General features: G+C 39.1%; 1 protein-coding gene across 2 annotated transcripts; it reads right to left on the reverse strand.

Moving 5' to 3' along the window:
- Positions 1–296: 296 nt before the first annotated feature.
- Positions 297–27,738, reverse strand: CNOT7 (CCR4-NOT transcription complex subunit 7). 2 transcript variants are annotated; one of them, XM_075556767.1, is made up of 7 exons: positions 27,555–27,738; positions 25,949–26,159; positions 23,105–23,298; positions 9,229–9,390; positions 5,101–5,245; positions 3,782–3,892; positions 297–1,918 (listed from the first exon to the last, which is right to left on the reverse strand). In XM_075556767.1, exons 2-7 carry the CDS (start codon positions 26,063–26,065, stop codon positions 1,790–1,792), a joined length of 858 nt encoding a protein of 285 aa, XP_075412882.1. In that variant the 5' UTR covers positions 26,066–26,159; positions 27,555–27,738; the 3' UTR covers positions 297–1,789. The 2 variants fall into 2 exon arrangements, with proteins under 2 accessions (XP_075412882.1, XP_075412883.1); XM_075556768.1 differs by lacking the exon at positions 27,555–27,738 and adding an exon at positions 27,037–27,199.
- Between the last annotated feature and the right edge of the window lie 25 nt (positions 27,739–27,763).

The raw sequence follows: 27,763 nt of genomic DNA on the forward strand, positions 1-27,763 counted from the left end.
ATAAATGCATTTTTGTCGAGAAATCAATTCTTACAAGGAGTCTTCAAACGTTTCTTAAAATATTCCACTACCTTTTCATTCCATCTCCCCACAAACTTTGAGGCCCACTTGCCATACCTTTTTTGACGTACTCAAAAGGAAGGCTCAAGAAGCCAACGTCTCATAGTGAATTTTCAGTTAGAAGACTAAAAGTCAATGCGTTAATGAAGGAAGTGACGAAGTTCTACTCACTGGCAAGAATACAAACAGAACAGCCTAACACTTCCCAACAAAATCACCAGCCGTCAACATCTGTATAAGAAAACATTTCTGAAGCCTTTATTTACAAAAGCTTTAAAAACAAATAATACCCTCTGTTTTGCAAATAACGTTTTGTTTAAAAAGGACCACCCAGTCACAGCATTGTCACATCATGAATGAAGAATGTACAGGGCAACAAGCCAATGTGGCTGACTTTTTGAGATTTGCTAACAGTACTGATTGAGGTGAAGCTATCACACACATCCTAACTTGTCCATCATTTCAGGGTAGAGTTAATGATTACCAAAACATCTTCCTACACATGCTCTGGTCTGGTCACATATTCTGGATGGCAAAATAGTTCACAGTCTCTTTTGTCAACATATATAAAATAGATTGCAAAGATATACACAAAAAAATAAACAAGCATTACACGCCTCAGGTAATTTTATTAGCTATATATAGATATATATATATGCGCACATATATATCCTTTGTATTTTGTTGTTTTGCACCAATTTTATTTTTGCAGCAACTATGAAAGCACGATTTTGTCTTCTAATTTATTTTGGTACAAAATATACCTAAAGACTTGCTATCTTTGGAGTTTAATGCAAACTGACTTGTAGAATCAACAAATCAAGAGCATCATAGTCTGGCTACAAAATAAAGTGATGGAATACAAGTCGCAGATCAAGAGGGGTGCTATCATAAAATAACTGCAGCCTCAACATCTTGGAGACCAGTTTCCTGGCAGTTACTAAAATATCCAACCCCAAGGGCTTTTCCTGAAGGGTGTAAGGCTGGTTGGGAAATCTCTTTAAACACAGAGCAGCCTACATATGCCAAATAGAAACCGAGAGACACGAGATGTGCTTGGAAGATTAAACGCTACGCACAGAAACAGCAGTTTCTAAGTTCCTCAGTAGTTTCTTTTGTCTTTTCTGGGGGTTGGTCTTGATGTGTCAACAATTTACACAATTAATGTGCTATCTTCTGCGGATCAAAAACAAATAAATACTGTTTAAAGTTGGCAGATGGTCATTTTTCCAGCTAAGATCAAGAAATGCCAAACTTTCTGATAAAACAGAGGATTTTGAGTTAGAGTCACTCTCTAAAGTGCAAAATTGATGGTCCACAATCTCAAATAGCTAAAACTCCTGCAGAGTGGGAGGGAGAGACATGAAACAGGGAAATAAATTACAGTCAGTGCTAGTTAATTTAAGAGGGCAAAGACAAACCAAGCCCAAGTAGGTGAAATTTATCAAAATATTAAATATGCTGTGGCTTCCCCCATTTTCTGTCACACACGCTTGCTAACAAGGGTCTAAGTTAGGGCCAAATTTAACCTGAATGCTTTTTCTATTTATGAAGATCTGAAATAGGAATGATCTTACTTAAGGACTGACAGGCAGAAAATAAGTGGGCTCTGAAAGGGAAAAATAAGGTATTGTCTATTGTCCACGGGATTCAACAAGAGATAAAACCTATATACAAGCATGTGTGTAGTTCGAATAAAATAAAGTAAAAATGAAAGGGCTCTTTCATGTCATGACTGCTTGTTGGCTTCCTCTTCATATGCATTCCCTGTGCCATTCTGTACATAGGATGAACCAGAACCGAGGCCATACAAATGACCACAATATTTGGCATCATCAATATGATCTTCAAAGAACATCTAAAAAGGAATTTGGGGGGAGGGGGGAGAAAACAAAAAGATAATTTTAACCAAAGGGAATTCACTTCTATTTCAGCAATGTAAACACCGACAACTCTTCCCTAAGGTGTTCCTGTGAGGCCACCCGTAAATCTAAGGGATGAAGTGCAGTCCTAAGAAGTAGGGAGCTCGAAAGACTTTACAAAGGACACTATGTACACAGTGGATAAATACTTCTCTTTTTAACACTTAGACCAGTGTTACAGGAGTTCGCGATCAGACATTTCTACTCTAATAGCTGAACAATCCTCAATAGTAAGAATGAATGAAAATAGTCAATGACATGGAAGAAAAAGTTTAGGTTTTCAAGTTGCCTTGAATCTTTGTGCAAGACTTTGTTACAAATTAATAAATAAAAATCAAATGATTAAACATGTTCTGAGCACAATTATACAATTATACTAGGTAACTGTCCTTGGAGAATCCGTGACAGATGAAGAGGAAAATGAACGCCAGCGCATTCGTCACTCAATGACCCAGTAAGGCACTTTAAAAAGCAAAGCTGAAAACTGAGAAGGTGGTTTCAACTCTGGAATGCAGCACTGGCAAGTATAAAAGAATCGCTCGTCGTGCAGGTACAGTCTGAGTCATTTCTGAATGTCACATGGCAAAACAGGCTATTATTTGTAGGTATCTACATAAAGTTTTAAATTCCCAGAAGATTTCTGAATTGATGCTTTGATGTCTGCAAAAGAATGCTTACAGTCTACTCTACTGATTTCCCAACAGCAGGGTCTATCCGTGTAGAATATATACCTCTGTGTATTTAAATCCACATATTTTCACATCTAACTTCCTTGTATTTGAAGAGTGGCTCTCTGCTTCTTAGCAATGAAGTAGGCTCTGCCCCATATGAATTCTGATCCAACTACTACTTGTTTTAACCCTCTTGGAATTAAAATATCCCTAAGACTCAAGGTATTAAAAAGCATTGAGTCCTACTCTATAAAATTTGTAATCAGGGCATTCAAGACTGATACGAACAAACATTTTTTTACCAGCAGTTTATGCTAAAGAAAAGGCAATGCTTGGACACATCTAACACATGGAGTCTTTGACTCGGTGGAAGCAGCACTGATGTGGTAGAAAGACACCTGAGCTATCCCACTACTCATGTAGATCAGCTTGCAGACAAAGTTCCCAGTTTATTATCTGTTACAAGTGGCAGTTGTACTGGAGAACCCCTGTAGATCCTACAGACCCTTTCAGGGGACCGGTCAAGTCAAAATCTTTTCAAAATAAAACCATGACCCTTTTCAGTCAAATGGCTGAATATCCACACATTATAGTCACAATTATTTGATAATACTATTATATTACCCTTTCCCAATGGAAAAAAAAACAAAACCAACTGAACCTAGTAACCTCTGGTTTCAATTTTCTAAGAAATATGGTTTAATCTATCCCATTCAAATTTTGAATCTTAGTCTTCCATTTCTACAATTTAAGAGAACTTATTTTTAAGTTTTAAAATTAAAGTTCTGGGTTGTACACAGCATAGTCTGCTAATAACATCGGTTGGAGATTCAAGGGCACCCAGAGGCCAATGGACGAACGGGCTGGCCCTCTGCTTCCCAAACACCAGCTAGCGGGAATCCAAGGGAGCACAGCTCCACCTGACGCACCAGATCGCCATGGATCACAACATGACAGCAATCTGGAGTTTGCTTTTAAATGGTGGAGGACTTCATTTAAGTTTGGCGGATATGCTCTTTATAATCTCTAGGTGTAACTTCACTTATTGCCAAAAAAACCTTTTCCAGAGATAAGATTTTTAATGTTTTAAAAACATAGCCAAATGAAAAAGGCACCGAGTCTTCATACTTCTCTCATTTTGAAAAAGGCCATTCCTGTGAGCAATGAATCAGATCCTGCTTGATGCTGCGGTCCTATCCGTTCCAACTCCAACTGCTCGGCAACTTCCTGTAATCCGCCCTGGAAGGAAGAAAGGCTGTCAGAAGAGTATGTACCAATCCCTGAATCCACAACGTCTGCAATGAACCAATAGATAAACAAATGGTAGTAGGTGAAGATAGATCTTATGCAGACTGTAAAACGAGACCATGTGTAGTACTTATATATTGAATGTCGAAAAGTCTATAATGAACAGTGAAATTTATTAATCTTGATTAAGTTTAAAGTATGAAACAGGAAAATTACTTTCCTACTAAACCTAAAAATATAGGGGGGGGAGAAGAAAAATGATACACAGGACAATAGTTAGCAAGTACATTAATGGCCTGTACCTACATCAGTCTGTTTGGCAGTCTTTAAACTTTTCTCAAACTTCCCATCAATCCAACTTAAGATATGTTAGATTGTGTGTATGTGTATTTTTATTGTGAATTGGGTGAAGGTTTACAGAGCACATCAGTTTTCCATTAAGTAACTCATACACATTTTTTTCCCACTTCATTAATTGTATTCCCCACAATACCAATTAAAGTATTTTCCATTTAAATATTTTTATAAAACAAAGTCCTTATCAGTAATCAAGAATTTACTATATATTCAGCTACAACCGTGCTAAAGAGAAATGTCATTAAAACTGCTAAGCAAGCTCTTTTAAAATCTGCCTGAGCAGTAATGCATGGATTACAACAGAAACATGAGACAGTAAAAGAAAAGAAAAAAAAGGAGAGAGAACAGGGAGAAAGAGGAAGTGAAAGAATAGCATGAGGGGAAAAAAAAGGAAGACAAAAATCAAGAGAAAGAATATAGAGTACCGTAATAAAAAAATTTAAAAGAATAAAGAGTACCACCAACAGTAAAAAAAAATTCTCTTCCAAACTGTTATGGACTTTAAGAGCAACTAACCCTTTTACATAACAGCTTGAAATAGTGCTTCGCCTGGCAGTTGCTTCTGTGTTAAAAATAGGAGGAGGATTAAGTCTCAGTAGCAACTGCTTAGGAAAGCAACAGAATAGGGTCACATAGCACTGCTGTCTGTAGTTTAAAAAGCATTTTAGTTTTTGACCTAAATTTTAACACAGCAATTCACTTAGGGCCTACTCAGTATATCTTATATATGTAGAGATAAATTAATGTATGAAAAGAAAATGATCAACTAATTTAACTGCAATTAACATTCAACTAAGAAGTATAGTTTGAATCTGATTTAAAAATACCATTCAGAACCTTACTTTGAGATTTTTGCAGCTCTTCATGAGGTACTTCACATCATAAATGACGGGAAAAAACAACCGTAGGATCTCAAAAAAGTCTAGTTCTTCTTCAGGCAAGTTAGAGTTGGTCAGAATTTTGATTAAATAGCCAAAGTCATAACCACTATAAAGAGTCAAAAGAATATAGAAAAGGAACACTTTATCATAAATATGGAAAAAATTCTGAGTTACAAACAAAACAACACTGCAAAAAAAAAAAGCTTACATTTGTACTGGAAAACAATACATCATCTTACAGGAAGTGCTAACCTGTAACTTTAATTTTAACACTCAGAATCCGCAATACGGAGATTAACGTGCCTGTCATCACTCCCCATAGTAGAGACCTCAGAAAAGGAGCAATAAAAACAAATGCAACCTTCAAGAAAAATCGAATTAAAAACATTTTTTTCTTGAAAATACTTGGTTGGAACTGACATATATTTGATAAGAGATGCTATAAATATACCTTTTGAGGATACCTTTTAATTTTCACAATACTTCAAATTTTAAAAAGGGAGAGCGGGTTTACCATTGAAGACCAAGACTATCAAGGTGTGCTTACTTAGCAAGGAAACACCTTCATAACTAACCACTGGTCAACATTGTGTATTTTTTACTTTCGTTAAAGTAAGACCACGTTATTCAGGAGTTCTAAATTTCTTCAATTATTTATCTACTAAAATTAGAAGATGAAGAAAATATTTGATGGCATTTAGGAGGATCAAATCCTGAAATGTATCTGGACAGTCACATATGCCAGGGTTCAACGTGAGATTCTGAACTGTGGTTAGCATCTTGACATCCTCAGCACCTGGGACACATTTGCTGAGTATTATTTTTTGAAAAGTACATGTCATGTGAAATAAAAGGGCAGATAAAGGCTTCCCAGTTATTTTGTCACTTCAAGTCTAGGAAATAAAAATAACTCAAAATTTTCCCATAAGATAACAAAAAATGAAGCCTCATCTCTTGAGGTACTGACGAGCTCATTATGTCTAGCTCAAGCAAGTGGAGCCTCGCAGGAAAGTTGACAAAATGAAGAGTCCTCAGGCCAGAAATGAACTCTAATGTTCGCAGGAGACTCACATTTAAAATAAATGTTCACAGAGATCAAAGAGTTCAAGAAGCAAGAAAATGTTTTGAAATTGATGGTGGCAGTAATTGCTAAGTTATGCTTGATCTAATTGAATTACAGATTGTTATAATTGTTATATTGGGAGCAAGAGCTCCCAACAAGTTGATTAATTAAAAGAAATATAAGCATTAGCATCTGTGTAATACAATGTTTCAAAAGGAGAAGAGGAACGAACATAGGGCCACATCACATCACTCCCCAGCCATGGCAGTCCCTGGTTACAAGTGCACTCAATTCACTACACTGAAGTAAGTTTAAATAAGAACACTCACTTACCTTGGAAATGATTTTTTTTCCAGCAATTGTTTTGCAATTTAATTTAATTTTATAAAAATAATTAAAAACTGTGGAGGGAGGGTGGGGTGGAAAGGGGGAACCGATTACAAGGATCTACATATAACCTCCTCCCTGAGGGATTGACAACAGAAAAGTAGGTGAAGGGAGATGTTGGACAGTGTAAAATATGACAAAATAACAATTCATAAATTATCAAGGGTTCATGGGGGAGGGGGAAGCAGGGAAAAAATGAGAAACAGACACCAAGGGCTCAAGTAGAAAGCAAATGTTTTGAGGATGATGGCAACAAATGTACAAATGTGCTTGACACATGGATTTATGTATGGATTGTGGTAAGAGTTGTATGAGCCCCAAATAAAATGATTTAAAAAATAGAGCTGTAAGTCAATCAACCGATTTTTTATTAAAAATAAATAAAATTGAGTTAAAGCTAAAGACAGTTATGAATTAGCCTTTCAATGGAGGCATGTTTCAATTGAAAATTAAATTTAAAGCCATTAACCACCCCAAACTTAATAAAGTGAAATCTTCAGTTAAAAATTTGAAAACTACCTATTATTAATAATATAATGTGTGCAGAGCACTTTACTAGCTGTTGTAAAGACACATTATTACAATCCTGTAAGGTATTTTTTTCTAAATGACGACTTCCCTGAATCCGGTTTTAAATAATAATAATAATAATAAAAATGATCATCTTTCTTGATAGGTTAATCCCTGCAATCCTTTCCCTCCTTGTTTTTTTTTTTTTAACATTTTCTTGTGCTTTAAGTGAAAAGTTACCCAGCAAATCAGTTTTCCCTTCAATCATCCACACACGAATGGTTCTGACACTGGAAGCAATCCCACCAGGAGGCAGAACTTTCATTTGTTCCACCCTGCTCTCATTTTCCACTCATCCTGCTTCCCTCCCTCCCTTCTTTCTCATCTTTTCTTGTGGGCAAATGTTACCCGTTTGGTCTCCAGTAGTTGATTATTGTAATAAGGAACATATTCCTGATGAGCGTTATTTTCTACTTTACATGCCAGTCTATTATTTGGCCAAAATGTGGCCTCAGGCAGTAGCTTAAGTTTGAAGGGTCTTGGGGCAATCCTCTGGGGGTTTTCTCTAGTCTACAAGAGACCATTAAGTGTAGTCTCTTGGTAAGGAATGGAAATTTTGTTCTGCATTTCTCACCCATTCTAACCAGGACCTTCCATTATGTTTGTGGTTCGAGTGGTCAATGGTGGTGGCCAGGCACCACTTGGTTCTTCTGGTGTCAGGCTACTTCCTTGAGTCTTTGGTTTTCATCAGTGTCCTTCACACCAAATAGAGAACGGTTTACAATAGTGATGGCCACTTATTATAAGCTTTTAAAATCAGACACTACTCACCAAAGTGAAATATGTAGAACATTATCTGTATGAACTACCTCTGCCAGTTGGTTCAGATGTCCTATATGGATATAGTCCTTAGGTTTCAAGCTTAATAGTTCAGTCCCATGAGCTGTTTGGCTATAAATCATGCTGTATATACTCGAGTATAAGCCTTTCAGAATATCTGTGAAGCACCTAATTTTACCACAAAAACTGCACTAAAAATGTGCTAAAAAACTCAGCTTATATTCAAGTATATATGGTAAGTTCCCATAACTGGAAACAGATAAGAATGTAGAAACATCCATAATGGTATCTATGCAGGATTCAAGTGTACTCCTGTTTAGCATGTCTGTCTACCCATGTATTCCGTGAGCACAAGTTATTGTTATACATATGGCGGCAAGATTGGGCATGTTAAAAATAGTATTTACCAAATATTCAAGCAAAAATTCACTGCTATCGAGTGGAGTCTGACTCACAGTGACCGCACATGACAGGGTAGAGCTGCCCTCACGGGTTTAGGAGATTATGATTGTTTCCAGGAGTAGAAAGCCTCTTTCTCCTGTGGAGCAGCTGGTGAATCCGAACTGCTGACCTTGTGGTGCGCTGCCTCTATGCCACCAGGGCTCCATTACTTACGATAGCTGCCCTTTATCCTTACATATCTGTAGTCTTCCTTTGCCTTGGCCATGCCTCACCGTCTCCCCTTCAAACTGTGTGCTGCCTTTCCTGTCACCAGAATTAAGATTACTATTTAGTCTTAATCTCTAGAAACTTATCATAGTGCCTGGTATGTGGCAGACAATAATATTTTTTTAATGAATGGTTTCACTTCTGAAAACATAAAAGAAAAACTAACAAAAGAAACCCAAACAGCAGCTTAGAAGATGTTCAATAACTCTGGCAGCCTACACTCTTCTCACTCGGCAACACTGACTCTCACAGGCCAGGGTGGGTCCCTCATGATTACATTCACCTTGAAGGAGACCCACATCAAAGTACCCACTGAACCCACTGCTATGATTCGGACTCACAGCAACCTGACAGCACAGAGTTGAACTGTCCAACAAGGCTCGCATGGCTGTAAATCAGTACAAAAGCAGACTGTCCCATCTTTTCCCTGCAGAGTGACGGTGGGTTCACACTGTTTACCTCTCAGCAGTTGAGCGCTTAACCACTGTGGCCCATCAGGGCTGCTCCTAGACCAGTTCTTTCTAGAACCAAGATTGAAGATGCTGATAACAGTGACCCAAACAAATATGAAGCAAGTACAAACCGGGAGCACAAATGCCTTTTCAGGGCAGTCACTTTACCTATGAAATGATAACCATTTGACCCCTTCACAGAGGACTACTCCCGATGTCATAAGAAGCTCTGCAAAATATTGGGTCTCAATTCCTTCCTCCTCATGTTTTTTAAACTGGATACCGGATGTAGTCAGTAGCTCTATAGAGTCCTGGGCATACATGTCCTCCCTGGCAGAAGAAAGAGAAAGACAGTATCAAAAGTGCCATACTGTAAATTAACAAACTCAAAAACTTGTCTCCTCTTCCACCTACAACCACAGTATAGGCTCCAAGTGTTCCAACAATTCAGGATATATTAAAGAAATAAATAACTTAAAAATAAAGGTAAATTTCCCAGAAAACGATTTAGATTTTAGGTATTCATTAAAAAAAAAAAGTCCAATGGTGATAATAAAATCTTTGTCCCTAACTCAATTTCATTTAGTATTCACATGTTTAAGTAGTTGGGAAAAGAGGTCTTCTACCACAGATGATCTGCTCCTCCTGGGCTCATAGGGTTCACAGCCATTGTGATGCTGCACCAGAAGCGGTAAGGCCTGTTTTCATCTCCCATGCTCTCAGCAGCACCAGAAGAGAGACCAACGAAACATCTGAACACTACATTCCTTCTTCAAGATAAAGAGTCTTCTCACAAAGAATGAGTCTTCACATGGCTCAGGTCAAACTGTTTAAAAGGTCTCTGCCAAAATGGCTACAAATTTCTTCTTCCAACAGTCCTAATCCTGGAGGATTATTTTCCAAATTCAAGCCAAGCAATCTAGATAACAAGCAATCCCTTGAGATTCCATGGAAATAAAAAGCCACAGCTAAGCACAAATATACAAGTGCCCCAAATATTAGTTGTCAAAATGCAAGCATGCGTCTAAGAATATAAGAGTATTCTGTGAATTGGCCACTAAATTTAACGTTTCATTTACTTCTTACGACAGTAAGACTTTCTGGCTCCCACCTTGAGGTTTATAGGGCAATTCTACCCTGTCCTGTAGGATGGTTGCTATGCATCGGCAGCATCTCAATGGGAGTGATTTCAGTTTGGGGTTGGACTTACAGACAAATAAAATTCTATTAAAGCTAAAACAAACTAAACTAAAAAGTACGTATCACTTAGGCCAAAACATATTCCTAAGGCTTACTGTCTGAAAATTACTTCTAATATGTCTTTGAAAAACAGGAAAGCTGACAAATGCAGAAAAACTGCAATTCATTTTTAGTAAAACTGTCTGAAAATCCATTTGGAAAATGCCATCTCATCCTACCTGGGAGAATTTAATGTTTGTTTCTTCTGTTTAACAGCACAATTTGTTGCCCTCATTCTACAAAAATAATATGAAAGTTTAAAAACTAGACTCTCGCTCAGAGAGGGAGATGCATGTTGAAAGTGAAGAGGACTTGACGTACTACTGATGAAGATCCAAGACACGGACTTCAGGATGGATGACACCTCAACAAAGAGAAAACAGAAGAAATGGACCAAGAAGCAGCATCACAACAAAAAGAACAAGGATTGATGTTGTTAAGGAATTCATTTCACTTGGATCCATAATTAACACCCTTGGGCTCAGCAGGGAAGAAAAGAAAAGCGAAAGAATACAACTAAATTTAAAAAGCAAAACCACCTAAAAGTCTAATCAACACAGTGAATAGTTGGGTACACCATGGTGTATCCAAAAGGACCAAGTACAGGTATTAGAAATCATTTGAAAGGATTGTTAATAACAGTTTCACCATAGGATATGTAAGCAGTACATTCAAAATGAAAACAATAGCTGTAAAACCATAAGGACATGCTAGGAAACTGGCATAAGTCATTTTTCTGAATTTCCTAAATCTTCTACAAGAATTGTGTTACTTAGTAAACAGAAAAGATACAATATTGTTCACTGGTGTCTAAAGGCCATAATTGTATCCGCTTATATTCTACAATGAAAATGAACTTATCTTTCTTTCATGTCCAAAATTCAGCATTGACAGCTATTTGGGTTTTTTGTTTTGGTGACTCTAAGGATCTAAACTGGCTAACTGGATAGTGTTCAACTCACCAATAACAGAATGCAAATGGTTCTTCTCAGGAAAGAAGACACTAACTCAGGTAAAACTCAGAAATTCAAACTCAGTGCCACTGAGTCGATTCCAATTCACTGTGATCATATAGGCAGAGTAGAACTGGCCCTTTGGGTTTTCTGAGATGTAAAAAAAAATTTTTTTAATCATTTTATTGGGGGCTCATACAACTCTTATCACAATCCATACATACATCCATTGTGTCAAGCACATTTGTTGCCCTCATCATTCTCAAGATACCTGCTTTCTACTTCAGCCCTTCGTAAACAAAAAATTTTATGAGAGCAGCCAGCCCCATCTTTCTCCCTTGGAGTAGTGGTGGGTTTGAGCCAGAGGCTGCACTTAGCAGCTCAGTGGGTAGCCTACCCCACACCAGGGCTGCTCATGTAGGCAAGCTAAATTCAGTGCATATGGAAATTACAACTAAGAAACCTATGCTATTCTACACAGTAAAATCTTGCTGACAATTAAAAAATGTCTGGAGCACTCCCACAGGGGATGCCTGAAATTTTAGGTGCACTCAGAAGAGGACATAAAACGAGGACTGGGTATCACTTCTATCAGATGGCTCTTGGCTGAAATCAGGGAATATAAAAATAAAGTTATTTGTACTTTACTGATTATGCATTCAGTTGTGTGGGTCATAAAAAATGATGGACACTGTTTTGAAGAATGGGAAATCCAGAACACTTGCTCACGCAGGGCCTACACAGAGACCGAGAGGTAGCCAATGCGAGGTTTAAAATCGGTAAAAGCATGCTGCAAGGTTGTGGCCTTTCACCAAGCACTCCATTTGTACGCTGAGAGCATGATTTGAGAAGCTGGCACACAGGCAGACTTTGCATCCTGTGCGGGCTGAGCTCAGTTCCAGACTACTACAATAAAGCAGATACGGAAGTACGTCACATAATTTGGTTTCCCAGTGTATATAAAAGCTATATTTACACTATAATGTAATCTGTTAGTGTAAAGAAACAATATGAGAAAGTGAAGTATTCCGAGAATTAATTGTGACTGCGGTGCATTCGCGGATTCATCTGCTATGGCTCTTCTAACCACAATCGTCGCAACTCACACCAAACTACCAGGTGGGACACTATGCAGATTGTGTATATTTTCTCTTCCTGAAAGGTCTGGGTGCAGCAGGTCAGGAAGAGGTGGATAGGATATAATTCGGTTGTGAATGACTCTTACCAGCACTATGACTGAAAAAACTTGAAACTCTCTAAAAGGGGATTTTCAATTTTGCCATCCCTCGGGGTATAAATGGCTCATCTCAAGGGGGTGGTGGTGGGGGGGGGGGCAGAAATCTCAGTTCCATTAGGAGTCAGAAGTGGAGTGTTCCTTGACTCCTGACATCCATGTGCTCTGATGGCCTTGATTCATTTAAGAGGGTGACAGTAGAGGAGCAGCAGCAATGGAACCAAGAGCCAGAAACAAGGCACAGCCAGCAGGTTTGGCAGCCCTGAAACAAGTAGCACTGAGCGCCTTCAGGCAGGAGGTTCACTTGCAGAGTGGCTTTCACAGGGAGAGCTAAGGGAGAAATTAGCACTGGGGTTCCCTCTGACTTCTGGCTTCAGTAGGGAGAATCCAGCTCCACACCATGGAAAGAATGTCACAAGGTCATGTCAGACAGGCCTTTGACTTCTCTTTTTACCTTATTCTGACAGCAAAGATTATTCCCGTGGCACTCTGACTTTTCTGGCTGTGTTTTTGATTTGTTGAAATGACCACATAGAACTTATAGACCATCCTCAAGATTACGGGGTTTATTAAGAAGTTAAAAGGTCTCACAAGTCAGGATCATAAAACATTAATGATACAATCTTTTGCCGGCTCTCAACATGGAGCCAGGTTCCTCAGCCTCTCTGAGCTAGGAAGTCCGCCTGCTAGTCTCCTCCTCAGCATGACTGCTCCTTTGCTGCCTCCTGTTTCTCTGTGGGTTTTGCTACCTCCACCACCTCAGAGAGAAATCTCGCACACACTGCACTGGTGCTGTTCTTTCGGAGGTCTCTTCCTTTGGTGCTGGCTCTCATACTCGGAGCACTGGCAAAACCGACTGATGCCTGACTTGGAGCCCTCTACGTGGTCCCACTCAACCACTCAGTGGGAATTACAGAGAAGGACGGAAGAACCATAGTCAAGCAGTCTCACTTCACCTCACTAGGTTTGGTGACCGAGCTGGCTGGAATGGAGTACGTTGAGTAGAGGCTTAGAGCAGAGTGGAGTGCTCTTTTAAGGCTAAAGGAGTGTTCCACCGCTGTCTCAGAAAGGCTGAAGCCAAAGGTTGTGGGCCTGAAGAAGAGAGGTAAGTATGTGGACATGGCTGAGAAAAGGCTGTCCTCCACAAAGAACCACGTCTTAAGCATTTTTTATCTCAAATGGCGTCCTTTTGTTTCTCTATTAAACCCCTTGATTTTGAGTATGGTCTATGAGTTCTGCAATGGCAACAGATTATTGAATGCAATAAATGATCAAACCTAGCAGAAAAGCATATGTGCAGTGGAGTGACAGCTGATAAAAGAACTCACGAGAAAAACTGAAAGGTAGAGGCATGTCTGATTTCCACCTCATAGGAGTCGATCTTGGACTGATGTTGAATTTAATCCCCTTTCCTCCTCATGAGTCAAAGGAAGTCAGACTCAGCCTTCCTCCATTCTTGACTGTGACAGAAATACAACGTGAACACACACTGCTGGAAAAATGGTGCCAAGACTCATTTGATGCAGGGTTGCCACAAACCTTCAATTGGTAAAAATACATGATCGGTTAAGTGCAATAAAACGGTGAAATAAAAAGTATGATATGCCAATATAGGAAGGCAAAAGAGCCATTAAGATTGGAGGAAGACTTATTAACAATCTACAGTATGCAGATGACACAATCTTGGTGGTTTAAGTGAAGAGGATCCAAGACACAGACTTCACAGTATGGATTACACCTCAACATAAAGAAACTAAAACAAATGGGCCAATAAGCAGCAACATGATTAAAAGAACAAGGATTGATGCTGTCAAGGAATTCGTTTTACTTGGATCTATAATTAATGCCCTTGGGTCCAGCAGGGAAGAAAACAAAAGCAAAGGAATACAACTCAATGTAAAAAGCAGACACCCTGAGAGCCAAACCAACTACAGTGAATGGTCACAGGTATCTAAAAGGACAAAGCCAGGCATTCCAAATCATGTCAAAGGATTGCTATTAACATGTTCACCATAGGATACTTACGTGGTACATTCATAATGAAAATAAAAGAATATACAGTTGTAAAACATAAAGGAAATGCTCGGAAATGGGAGTAAGCCATCTACTTAGACTTTTCTGTATTTTCTAAATTTTCTATGAGAATTACATTACTTAGCAAACAGAAAAGATGCAAAATTGTTTCCTGATGTTTCAAATGCTATAATTTTATGGTCTTCTACAATGAAAATGAGCTCATCTTTCTTTCATGTCCAAAATTCAGCACTGAATAGGTATTTGGTTCTTTTTTTGGGTGAATCTAAACTGGCTAACTGGAGGGTGTTCAACTCACCAAAAACAGAATGTAAATAGGTAACAAGTCAGAGGGAATACAGAGCAACATGAGGTACAATATACCAGCATCCCGTAGGCCACATAGCAAAGTTGCGGCCACACGAGAATTTACTTAAGACCACTGAACGCAACTTTGATTTAAAACATTGTTGCAGTAGCCACTTTCATCAGCTGACGGTGTATTACTCATTTTCAATAAGCAGAGAAACGAAGTCAAACTTTCCTTAGCTTTAAAGAAACATAAAAGTGGTTTGCTTCTACATTCCCAGGAAATACATTTATTATTATGCTATACATATCAAGTAAAAAGTGACACTATGTACATGTAGACATCTGTTCACCAAAAAGAGCTTCACTGTAAGTAAGATGCTATTGAAATGGACAATAGACATTATACTCTTGAATATGAAATATTCATGGAATTAAAACCCAGATTTAATGCTACTTTATCGGTTTTCTTAATATTGTACACAAACAAAAATCCATATATTGAATCTATTTTTAAATATCTATTCACAGTCTATTAAAAATGCATACATTATAACCAAAAATAGCTTCCTATACTACTTTTTCTGGGTCTGATGAACAGGGATCTGTAGTTTCTACCTTGAGGCTGATGGCTAAATTTAGAGGAACACAGAAATAATAGTCTTCCAACCAATCTTGACTTGGAAGATGAAAACCTGCTCTCAAGGACAGGATTTTATAGTTAAAAAAAAACAAACAAAATTAAAAGGCCTCCAAAGATCTGCTACAGTACCTGATGCACACAATGGTTACTTTTCAAGACTTTGAAGCACTTGTGATAGAGTTCAGTCTCCAGTCACCAGTATGGTTTATACTTCAACATAAAGAAAACAAACAAACAAAATCCTCCTCCCAACTGAACCATTAATCAACATGGTGACAGAGAAAAGTTTAATATTGTCAAAGATTTCATTTCACTTGGGGCCATGAATCATCCCTGTGGAAATATCAGTCAAGAAATCAAATGACCAAATACACTGGGTAAATGTTTTAAAAGACTTCTTTGAAAAGAAAAATGTCACTTTTGAGAACTAAGGTACACCTGACCTAAGTCATAGTTATTTTCGATGGCCTCATCTGCATGCGAAAATAGGGCAATGAATAAGGGAAACTGAAGAATTGCTGTCTTTGGATTATGGTGTTGAAAAATATTGAATATACCATGCACTGCCAGAATAAACACATCTGTCTTCAAAGAAGTCCAGCCAAAATGCTCTTTAGAAGTGAGGATGGGGAGACCTCGTCTCATGCATTTTCAACATGTTATGAGAAGGACTCAATCCCTGGAGCAAGACATCATGCTTGGGAAAATAAGGCAGAACGGGGGGAAGCTCCTCGATGAGATGGACTGATACAGGGGCTCCAACAAATGAATCAAACACAACCAACAACTGAGAGGATGGTGAAGGGTCCAACCACATTTCATTTTGTTACGTGAGTTGGAATCAACTTGACAGTACCTTAAAATTACTATTACTTTTAGTAACTCAATCATTACCATTACAGTTAAAGATCACTGAAAGCTAGCAACAATTACGAACTGTACTTATGGAGAACGTAGATATTTTAGGTATACGATTGATTTTGGAATTACAAAATAACAAATGTGTGATTGTTGTTTATGTCAACTCGGAGCAGCTCCGTGTGCCCTGCTGTTGTCTAGCTGTACTCTGCCTGGGAGTTGATCACCAGCGTAGCCTTCTGTGGAGCCACTGTGCACCACCAGCGCTCCTGAGATACATATTCTCATGGCCAAATTAAAAGTATACGTCGTACAAAGGGTTACTAGGAGTTAAGAGCCAATTTCACATCATCTAGGGAAAATAACTGAGGATCAGATAAAGAATGTATTAAACTTTATAGTTTGATGGATATTACATCTTGGATAACCTCTGACACTATAATTTGATTACTAATTTCTCCTAGTAACATCCTAGATAAAACTTTAAAAATGTTCAAAGAATTAATGAAAAAGAATTCCCACGGTGGTGTAGTGTTTACACAGTGGGTTGCTAACCACAAGGTCAACAATTCAAAACCACTAGCTGCTCAGTAAGAGAAAGACAGGGCGTTCTATTCTGGTAGAGTTACCATCTAGGAAAGTCCTGGGCAGCTCTACCCTGTCCGATAGACGAGTTGGAAATGACTTCAAGGCATTGAGTTTCAGTTATTATTTGTAATAGTGAAAAATTGGTTAACAGCCAAAACATGAATCAATAACAAAGTACCTATGATCTTACAACAGACCATGTAGAGGGCATACTAAATAATTATTAAAAAAATAAGAATCTAAGTGATTCTGAACGCTTTTAGAGGTATATGAAATTAGCGAGGGGGGGAAAAGCTAAAAATAAAACACTGATCTAATTCCTACAAGGTTGAAGTCAGACATACCTCCTGTCTCTACTCTTTTTACGAATCTTGATACCACCCCCTCTCGTGAACAGCACCACTGTACTTCACTGCTGGGGGATAGTTCATGGCAATGCCCCATAGAACTCGTAGTGAAAGAGTGTATTATGGAAGTAACAGGTTAAAAGTCAGGGTCGGGAATGACTCAGGATATAGTATTTTGATGAGGGCAGCTGTTTGGCTGTTCCTAAAAGGGGGCCACACTTCCGTCCCTGAGCTCCTAGGCCTTGGCCTCTGCCCTGCTTGGCCAAGTGTTACAAAGCTCATTAGCTCCACTAGTAAACGCCCAAGCTACCCCACTCTGCTAGTATGAACTAGCAGAAGCTCTCTTTTACTGTGTGCATGTCCACTGTAACCACTTTGTTTATGGGATGGACAACTTGCCATACCACCTCATGCTGGCCTCCTGGTCCTGCTGAGCTGCTTCTCGACCGTTGCTTTATACCACCATACTCCATTTCTAGTTTTACAGCTTTATCTTCTGGGGCTAAGTCTGTGAACACAGGGACCCCCCGTGTGTTGAAACTGGCTTTTAAGCCTATCAATCCTCTTTTTAGGGGCTCCATATATCTTTTTTTTTTTGGCACAGTCCCGCCCATCCAGTCATGTAGAAGGGACTTAAGACTACGATGAGAAAGGCAAAATAAAAATGATTCACTGCACTTAGATATCCTTTAAATCAACTAAGATAAATCTGGCATGAAGTATACTTAAACGCTCTAGTCTACAAAGTTGGCTGACACGATTTTATTAAAATTAATGCTTGAGTCAAGTATTTTAGAATCTTTAGAAACAGTTAACTCATGTTAGATCAGTTGGGAGATAGATACTAGTTAATAGACCCAATTTCAGAAGTAATCTTTGGGAATTCCAAAGCTCTAGTTTATGAGTATTTAGAAACCATGTTAACATGTTAATTCTTATTAATAGGTACTTTTACTAAGTTCCCTGAATTATAAACCCATGAAATCAAGATTTTCCTACAACAGATAACTACCACCTAACCCATGGTCTGGTGTTCTTAGCAGAGAACCTGTAAAAACTTAAAAGGAACCAGGCTCCTAATTTCAAAAGCAGACTGAAAAAGCAAAGAGGGTGACATTGTGTCCCCTTTAATCTCTACTGAGTAAGGAAACTCTGATCATGAGAATAAAAGGTTACAAGGAGTGGATTTTCAGAGCACTTTTATTTTTCATACTCAGTGCTCTGTTTGTAAATAGTCCATTAAAAGCACTCTAAAATTACAGATGCATTTTCAGATATACGTAAGTTAAACTAAAAAGCTTCAACACGCTACAATTTTGGTTATATAAACATGGCAGCTAACTCCAAAATACAGTATTCAGAATGAGAACCCTCTGTTCTCATGAAGATGTGCTGGGATAGAAACCCAAAGGGGTGGTTTTACTTTGTCCAACAGGGTTGTTATGAGTCAAAATCGACTTGATGGCAGTGAATTTTTTAAATTAATATTTTAATTACTATTAAGATCAACACCAATATTCAGAATGCTGGGATCAGAATGTGCTCCTCCTCCACGTCCACCTTCCTGAACTGCCTACTCTATGGGAAGTGAGACCCACCTCCTCAGTGCAAATTCATTAACTTGTCTCTTCCTCAGTCAAATAGTAAACTGATAGTAAATTTACTATCCTTCCCCAAGGAAATGTGTCATTTTCATATTAAATGACAAAGAATGACAGGAAGGGAAAACATCCAAACTCCTTTTAGGCTAGGTCTCTAATTTTTACAATTTGAAATTGAAAACCACTGGTCTGTAATTACCATTTGTCTGCTTTCCAAATTCTGTCTTTTTATATGACTAAAAAAACTCATCTTTTATTACCACCCCCACCCCTTTAGTATGGTCTCTTAATTATCATCCTTAGCAACCTCCACTTCACAGCTAAGAAATATCTTATCAGTGACTTCATATGGATTGCTAACAAACCCCAAAAGAGGAAGTGACTTCTCCCTAAAGCCTGTACGCAGGATTGACAGATGGCAAGATGTAAGACCAAATCTAAGATGAGTAACCTTTATCCTTCACCTTTGTCTTCAATCGTTAAATGGAGAAATTCTTGTTTTAATCATTCTAGTCTTCCAGTTCCCCTACATTTTCTTTTCTAATATATTTTTTTCACACAAGTAACATTACTGAAATCTCAGTTGCCTCCCTTGAACTTATTATTGTCACTGCTTCAATCAGATTCTAACATTACTCCTCCACCACTCCTCCTGTTGCCAGTAAACACAGTTGAAGACATTTACACGAAAATAGCTAAGTTTGGCCGATTCAGATGTTCAATTAGAGCCTAGGTCTCAAATGGTTTGGCTTAAGTTTTTATACTTACCTTACTGACTACATAGTTCAGTGGTTCTCAACCTTCCTAATTCCTAACCTCCTTATTCCTAACCCTTTAATACAGTTCCTCATGTTGTGGTGACTCCCCAACCATAAAATTATTTTCGTTGCTACTTCATAACTGTCATTTTGCTACTGTTCTGAATCGGGCGAGCCCTGTGAAAGGGGTCGCGACCCACAGGTTGAGAACCACTGCCTTCGCCCTTAAGAGTAAAAAGCCTCTAATAATATTCTCTGCCCCTACTCACTTTCAGCATAAGGCCTTACCTTACATGTGCTTGCGGATCTTTGTCTTTTAGTCTGAATGGCAGCACTCCTGATCACCAAAGCCAACCCTGAGCAGTGCTTTAGGCATTTTCCAAAGGACTCCTAGAATGCACAGCTCTCTGACAAAATGCCCATTAACCTTCAAACAAAACCCACTGCTGTCCCAACTCACAGCGATCTTGTAAGACGCGGCACAACTGCCCCATACAGATTCCAAGGCTGCACTTTTTACAGAGGCAAACTGGCCCTTCACTTTTCTGCCAAGAAGCTGGTGGGATAAACCACAGACCTTTGTCAGAAGCTAAGCATTTAACCACTGCACCACCAGGAATTCTAACATTCAAATATGCCGATGCAAATCACCAAAGCTGTTAACCAATTTTTTATCCTTTTCCAACTTCAAAGAAATTGTGTCCGGTTTTTGTTACTTCTTCACAGCACATCAATAGTCTACTTCAATTTTCATGTACAATCTGCAGTGGGTTATGAACGGCAGACTTATAGACAACTTGTACTTGCCCTTTAATGTTACATAAACCCATTCTCATTTTGAAACAATTCAACCCTTACTTGCTGGAAATTCATCACCATTATGTTCGCTTATTACATGTCTAAGTCTTAAATCATTGACAAGGCTTCCAGCCTTTACATGAACAAACAAATAAACAAATACACAAAAACCATGGTCACTGAGTGACTCTGACTCAGTGACTGGACCTAGGGTTTTCAAGACTAAATCTTTACAGGAGTAGACAGTCATCTCATTATTTACCTGCTTTCTTGCACTAAATCAGTGGTTCTCAACCTGTGGGTTGCAACTCTTGGGGTTGTGTGTGTGTGTCTAATGACCCTTTCACAGGGGTCGCCCGATTCATCACAGTAGCAAAATGACAGTTATGAAGTAGCAACAAAAACCATCTGACGGTTGGGGTCTGTATGACAGGATCGCGGCCTGAGGAAGGGAGAGAACCACTGCACTCAATTACGGCTAATGAAGAACCACATCCATCGGTTCCAACTCACCTACATTTTCACCTTAAACACTCACTGTGACTGACTGCTCTGATTGGAATCACAATAGAAGGTCCTGAACAGACTAGAAGAACAAAATTCAAGATCATCAAAAAGACCAAAGTTCCTGGTCTGATACAAACTGGTGAACTCAAGACCATGACTCTTAGACATCCTTTAAATTGGGAACTAAACCCACTCTCAGAAATTATCTTCCAAACAACAAATAAATAGGTCATTGAACATGAACCAATTAGTATGAGTACTAATAATACCCATGAGGAACTTGCTTCTCAGAACAATCTTATCAATCAACAGTCAATATGGGCACCAAAACAAAGTCCAAAGTCAGGAAAAGATGGGCAAATGGAAACAGGAAGTGGGAAGGGTGCCAGTAAATATCATTAGTTGCACAAAATATGTAAATATTGTTGAATAAAAAATTAATTTGCTCTGTAAATTTTCACCCAAACTACAATACAATGTTTTTTTTTTTAAAAAAGGGCACTTAAAAGAAGTGAATCTTGTTCCTAATGCAAGGACAGCCTGTACACATCAATTCCAAAACTGGCTTAGAAGGAAATCTCCATCCATCGGGTGTCTAGCAGTCCTAATTCTAGGCCTCTGGATGGACAGCAGGTGGAAGAGTACTAGGAACATTAAGGTAGAACTACCAGGACCACCTTTACATACTATATCCCTAGTATCCAACTAGGGTGGCTGACACACATACATAAAAATATCTATGTTCACCTTTTTACAAAATTTCCAAAGTTCTGGTCCTGTTTATCTCTTCTCCATATTAGATAACACCGACCTTCCAAATGACTTTTTCTGTTTAATGTTTTTTCATTATACTGTTTTCTCCTTTAAAAAGCTCCCTAGAAACTAACAAACGTCCGTGCTCAATAAAGGTTACAGAAGTGATCTCTGTATAAGGAAGACACTGGGGGGGGGGGGGGGGGAGTTTCAAAGAGTGTACTAATAATTCTGTTGTTACTAGGACAAAACGTTCCCGAAAAGGGAACACTTCATCTTAAAAAGCTCACACACTATTTGCCTCCACCTTCTTCCAGACTCTGAGCACTAGTGTCTTAGTAAAAAGAAACATTCTAATTATTAGCATAGAAAAATGTAACAGGGAACAAAACATTAAAACGAAAGCTACTTTCACTGTTTCAGAGCTATAGTACTTATCTGAATGGAAATGAACACTTATTTTACCCTGTGTAAGGTTTCTGAAGGTAAACCAGTAAACCTAATAAAGCAAAATGGAGAGTTGGGCTAAAGACAAGGTGGTAGGTGTGAGATACTTTGAGCCCAAGCTCGAGGATCCAACCCTTCCATGCCACTCACCAACTGCTTAATCACAGCAGAGCCAGGAACAAGGCAATTACAATCCACAGTGTTGCACCACTGACAGGATAAAACAGAGCTGCTTTCAATTAGATTTTATATGCTAAAAAGCACATTGTCAACAAAAAAAGGGTATGTTCTTAGTATAATTTTAATAATACTTGTCATTTAGCTTATTTGACTATTTCCAAGCCAGGTACTGTAATATAATACACTAACACAGGCTGCCAAGTTGGACATGTAATAGTGTAACATAGTTACTATGTATTAAAAGTTTTCCTTCCATCTATACTGTTCCTTAGTTTAGTAACTATTTGTCCTTGTCTGCAAACACTCTAAACTTTCTTCAGCTTTTAAATGACTCTCACTATTGATTAAAATTATAACTGAGGAAACTGTGCCCAAAAATTGGGTTAAAATTTTAATTTACAGAAAAATGGAAGAAACAAGGCTTAGAGACACAATTCCTTCTCTAGAGACTGACCTGGCGCCTCTCAATACACAACTCATTTCCAAAGGAGAAAAGCACCCATGTTCCCAGGAATGTCTTACAATCCTTAAATCTGATCTACCAATAAGTTGGAGTGTGACCTTGAGGAAAATCTCTACAAAAAGGATAAATATAACAAGAGTATACATTTTAAATATCCCAACTTTTCCAAATGCTCCAAATCTCTTTCTATCCAAGTTTTTACCGGTCCATATTGAAGAAACCAAATTTTATGTGTGATCTACAGTTCTTGGAAAACTTCATAGTTATCATAGTAGAGGGGAATAAACATGCTAAAATTAAACTAGAACAAAAAAACAACAACAAAGTTTAGGTGATATTTATTTTCTACTTACGTCAAATTAAATTTAAAATTAAACTGCCACGTTGATGTTCCTGGAGGGTATTCTCCCTGTTCATTCATAAATGTCAGTCCTAGCTGAATTATCTTTAACAAGTCTACATTACATCGCAGTAGTTGGTACTGATAGTCAGCATTGCTCCTGAATTCTCCAATGGGCCGTGCAACCACACCTGGAAACTCGGTGTCCTGTAAGATAGTTTAAGATTCATCATTTACTAAACAAGTATGACCACAGTTCTTAAGTTCCTAGAATTCATTTCTGAAACAAGCTAAAGAAGCCTGTTGCTGCTGATATTTCACACATTCACATTCACTTCATTCAAATACTTCAAAAAAATTCTGACTAGGAAGAGAACTACTTTTTAGAAACGTAAAATTCTTTAAATAACCCTCCCCCCTTTCCAAAACTTTAAATACACTATCAATTTTTAAAAAAATCTACACATACATGATAATGTAAATCTCATACCCAGGGAAAATCACAATCCCAAGACTCCCAAAAGATATATTCAACTATGCTCACATTACTCTAATGCTAACTCAATTTTTGGTTAAAGGGCAGAGCAGAAAATGCATTATATTTTCCAAATGTTTCTCTGATGTATCTACTTAACAAAACCTTCTATGAAAAGCAATGTTATCCTAAATCCACCTTAAACAACACTCTTCACTTCACAGAAAGCTTGTCAAGAATCTCATGCCACTCACTCATTCTATAGAACGTCCCTTCTAATCTTGCCACTCCTTACCATCAAAACAATATGAATGTCCAGTAGGTAGAAAGTAAGTTTATATTCTGGGTAAGTAAACCTTTATGGAGTCCTGGTGGTACCGTGGTTACACAGTAGGCTGATAACTAGGTGGTCACAGTGGTTTGGACCTGTCTTCGCTATAGGTGAAAGATCTGACAGTCTGCTTCCATGAAGATTCATCCTTAACTGTCTGGGGCAGTTTTACTGTCTTACACTGCAACAGGCTTTGTTTCGTTTTCTATTAAGGTAGGCCCTCTGGTGACGTAGCAGATGCTAACCAAAATGTCAATGGCTCAAATTCTGAAGTTGCATCACAGGAAAAAGACGTAGCAGTTTGTTTCCATGAAGATTACAGATGGTAAAAACCTGATGAGGCAGTTCTAATCTTTCCTACAGAGACACTACAGCAGGGGTCCTCAAACTTTTCAAACAGGGGCCAATTCACTGTCCCTCAGACCGTTGGAGGGCCGGATTATAGTTAAAAAAAAACTATGAACAAATTCCTATGCACACTGGATGAGTCGGCTGCTAAGCAGGGCAGGCAGCGGAGGCAAAAACAGCCGGCGGGCCGCATGTGGCCAGCGGGCCGCATGTGGCCAGCGGGCCGTAGTTTGGGGACCCCTGTCTACCGGGTGGACTCAACTTGAGGGCAACAGTATGCTTTGTTAATGGTGATTTGCAATGGCTAACTGATCAGCTACTAACTGAAAGCTTAATGGTTACCCAGCAGATGGTCTGCAGAAGACAAGATCTGTACTCTAGGAAACCTAAGCGGGCAGTCCTACTTTATCCACATGGTTGCTATGAGTTAGGATTGATGGAAAAGCACTTATTAATGGAACATCATCTAAACATAAACAAATAGAATTTCAACATATAACTTTCTTCTCCTCAATGAAAAAGTTTTTTTTTTTTTAACTTACTGGTATTCCAAATACTGAGAAAATATCAGTAATATTAGAATTCAAACTAGGGAAAACTAAGAATAAAAAGTATCAGGTCACTGTGAAAAAATAAATTCAGTCCAATTCAAAATCGTTTCCAGGTGCTAAATAAATTAAACTGGAAGCTGAATAACTCTGTCTTCATGGGCTGAATGTGTTACTGGAGAGTAAACGGTACAGCATCAACCACAGAAACACAAGGTAAAATAGCACAGAAGAAACACAACTGGATAGAAGAAAGTCAAAAGCAGAGACGATACCAATCTGTACATAGCTAACAAAAAAAAACAACAAGTCAATAATGTTTCACTAAGAGATGATATTTTTATTTGAAAAAGCGAAACAAAAACACCAGGAACTCCATGATACTAGAAGCTAGTCTGCATAACTGGCTAGACTTTTATGTTGCCAGGGGCTGACCCAGTACTCACGGATAAGCCTAAATATGGTTGAATCTGAATGATGTCACAGATTATGTCTAAAAACACAAACAGCCTTTCAAACCACAAAAATGACTATGCATGTCAAAGTGCTGGCAAACATGAGTAACTGCGGCCTTGCAAGTTTGGTCTCATTCTAGTCTTCTTGATTTGGGGTAAGATTTACTAAAATATCCATTAATACAATTACCCTGGCTTTCTTTCAGCATCCAACCCAGGCCATAGCCCTGTTTCCTGAAACTTCCTTAAAATTACCTGCAACAAGACCCAAACCTAAAAATTCTGATATTGGATTAGGTAAATGCCCCCAGGTTCCTTATCTTTCACTAAACAACAGACTCAACTTGTTAAATTACATGAGTATTCCAGGGGGTTATTGGCTGGAGGTATTAATAAGTTTTATTTCTCATAAAGTTAGTTATTAGAAATCAACCAGAACAGCTGAACTGAAGACATTTTCAAGCCGCTTTCCCCATACTTGGGGTGCCCTGGTAGAGTAGTTGTCACGCATTGAGCTGCTAAACAATAGGTCAACAGTTCCAAACCACAAGCTGCTCTGAAAGAAAAAGATAAGGCTTTCTGTACCTTTAAAGAGTTAACTCCTACAGGGTTGCCATGAGTTGGAATTGACTTGAAGGCAGTGTTTTTGGATCCCCCTTCCATAAAGAAAAATATTTTAAAGATTTAGTGACACGCATACCATAGCAACGTAATTGTATTTTCGGATAACTTGGCGAATTTTCTTCATCTCTTCATCCAAGTTGCAAGCCCAAACTTCACAGATTCTTTGGCTATGATCTACGGTTGCTGCTGGCATAGTGAGGGCAGAGAGGGTCTAGATGCCAAGCATCAAAATATTATACTTGATTGAAGATTTGATTCATAAAGTATTTTATCCTTTATTTGTGTACCTGTAAAAAAACCAAAAACCTGTCATATAAGAAAATTGAAATCACAGAATAAGAGTTGTCAGAGGCCGGAGAAATAGTTGGTTCAAAGCTTTAGAATTATAAGAAAATAAACATTTATAAAGTGAAATTTCTAAGGTCATGCATCTAATCTGAAGAACCACAGGTTTCTTAGTTTTAATGTCAGTATTTTTGAAAAAATTACTCTTGTTTTTCAAGTATTTCCTCTAATTACTACTTTGAATTTAACTCAACCTTTTGAATAAACCTTAAGTCATGCGTTTCTACGTAAAAATGAAAAGTTGTGACAAGATCAGATGGCACAGAAATAAAATGATTGCCTTTATTCATTAACAATACATTCAAAATCTGACTGCAGAATTGTTTACTCAAGTCAGATTTTAGATGGAAATTTAAGAGCAAAAACATGAGCTTTTGGAGAAATTGTCTGTAACTGCTAAAAAAACGAAAGCCATGCCTGTGTGCATTGAAATGGTTGTTTCCACTTTCCTAAAAAGTGGCACGTATGCCCTTAGCCTCTCACACATATCTTACGTTTCTGAGCCAGAAACACAGACTTCATGGTAGAGAGTAACAGACCAACCTTTTGATTCTTGGGTAGGGAAATCCCAAATACGCCTCCCCCCCCCCCCCCAGGCAAAAACAAGGTTAAAAGGAAGGATCGTATGACCCCTTCAGAACTGTGCAGTCACAAAGGCAATTTCGTGTGCTCCACGAACAGAAACCGAAAGAGGGTCAGATGATCGCTCTTTTATAGTTCTCCTTTCCCACCCCGCTAAGTACACGCGCGCACGCGGACACACAGACACACACGCACGCTTTGGAAAGACCCCCTAAGTTTAGCATTGTTTTCCTTCACCTCTCTCTACAGCACTTCCAGAATCTCCGAAGAGACCCCAGAGGTCTTCTCATTACTCCAAGTGGCATCTCCGTGATGCTGGCTACAAAGAAACGAGAGGTGCCGCACAGAGAGCGCGTTCGTGTCATAGGTAACTCTTCTCTGGCCAAAAGCCAGCGCGAGGGTGCTGATCATCACTGACTGGACCACACTTAGTGCCAAGCACTGCTGGGTGAAGGGATGAGAAGTTGCGCTTCCCGACCACCGCCCTCCGCTACCAATTTCCGCCCCCCAATAGCGAAGCCCCAGGTACAAAGCCTCCACGTCATCACCGAGCGCCACCCCCGTGACAGACTCCAACCTCAGTTATCCTCCCCCTCCCCTCCCCCCGCCCCCTCCCTCCCCCAAGCCAAGCTCTTTCCTCCACCAGCCGAACTCCAGCGGGCGCCATCGCGCACCCTCTCAGGTTCATCACTCCCGCCCCCTTCCTACTGCCCCAACCTGCCCCTCCCCCCGTATGCGGCAGACGCAAACGCTACTTGTGTCGCTGAGCTCGCGCTCCTCCTCTTCCTCCTCGCCATAGAGACTGCACCCGGTGGCGGCGGCGGCGGCGGCGGTGGCGGCAGCGGCGGGTGCCCCATAGACACCTCTCAACCAGCAAGGGGAAAAGGGAAGCCGGAGCTGCGCCGCACCGCGCCGCGCCGTCGCTTCCTGCACGTCCCGACGGGGGGGGGTGGAGGGCGCCGGT

This window comes from Tenrec ecaudatus, chromosome 8 (genome assembly GCF_050624435.1).
Source record: "Tenrec ecaudatus isolate mTenEca1 chromosome 8, mTenEca1.hap1, whole genome shotgun sequence".
In the NCBI taxonomy this organism is placed as follows: Eukaryota; Metazoa; Chordata; class Mammalia; order Afrosoricida; family Tenrecidae; genus Tenrec; species Tenrec ecaudatus.

Bases quoted from the DNA above. Each gene is read 5' to 3' on its own strand.
- CNOT7 (XM_075556767.1), bottom strand. From the start codon at position 26,065: ATGCCAGCAGCAACCGTAGATCATAGCCAAAGAATCTGTGAAGTTTGG. The intron at 5,246-9,228 runs GTAAAGTGACTG...GACTCTTTATAG, and splicing joins AAATGGTTATCATTTCATAG to TGGTTATGACTTTGGCTATT. The intron at 1,919-3,781 runs GTATGAAGACTC...ATTCCTTTTTAG, and splicing joins CCTTTTTCAAAATGAGAGAA to ATGTTCTTTGAAGATCATAT.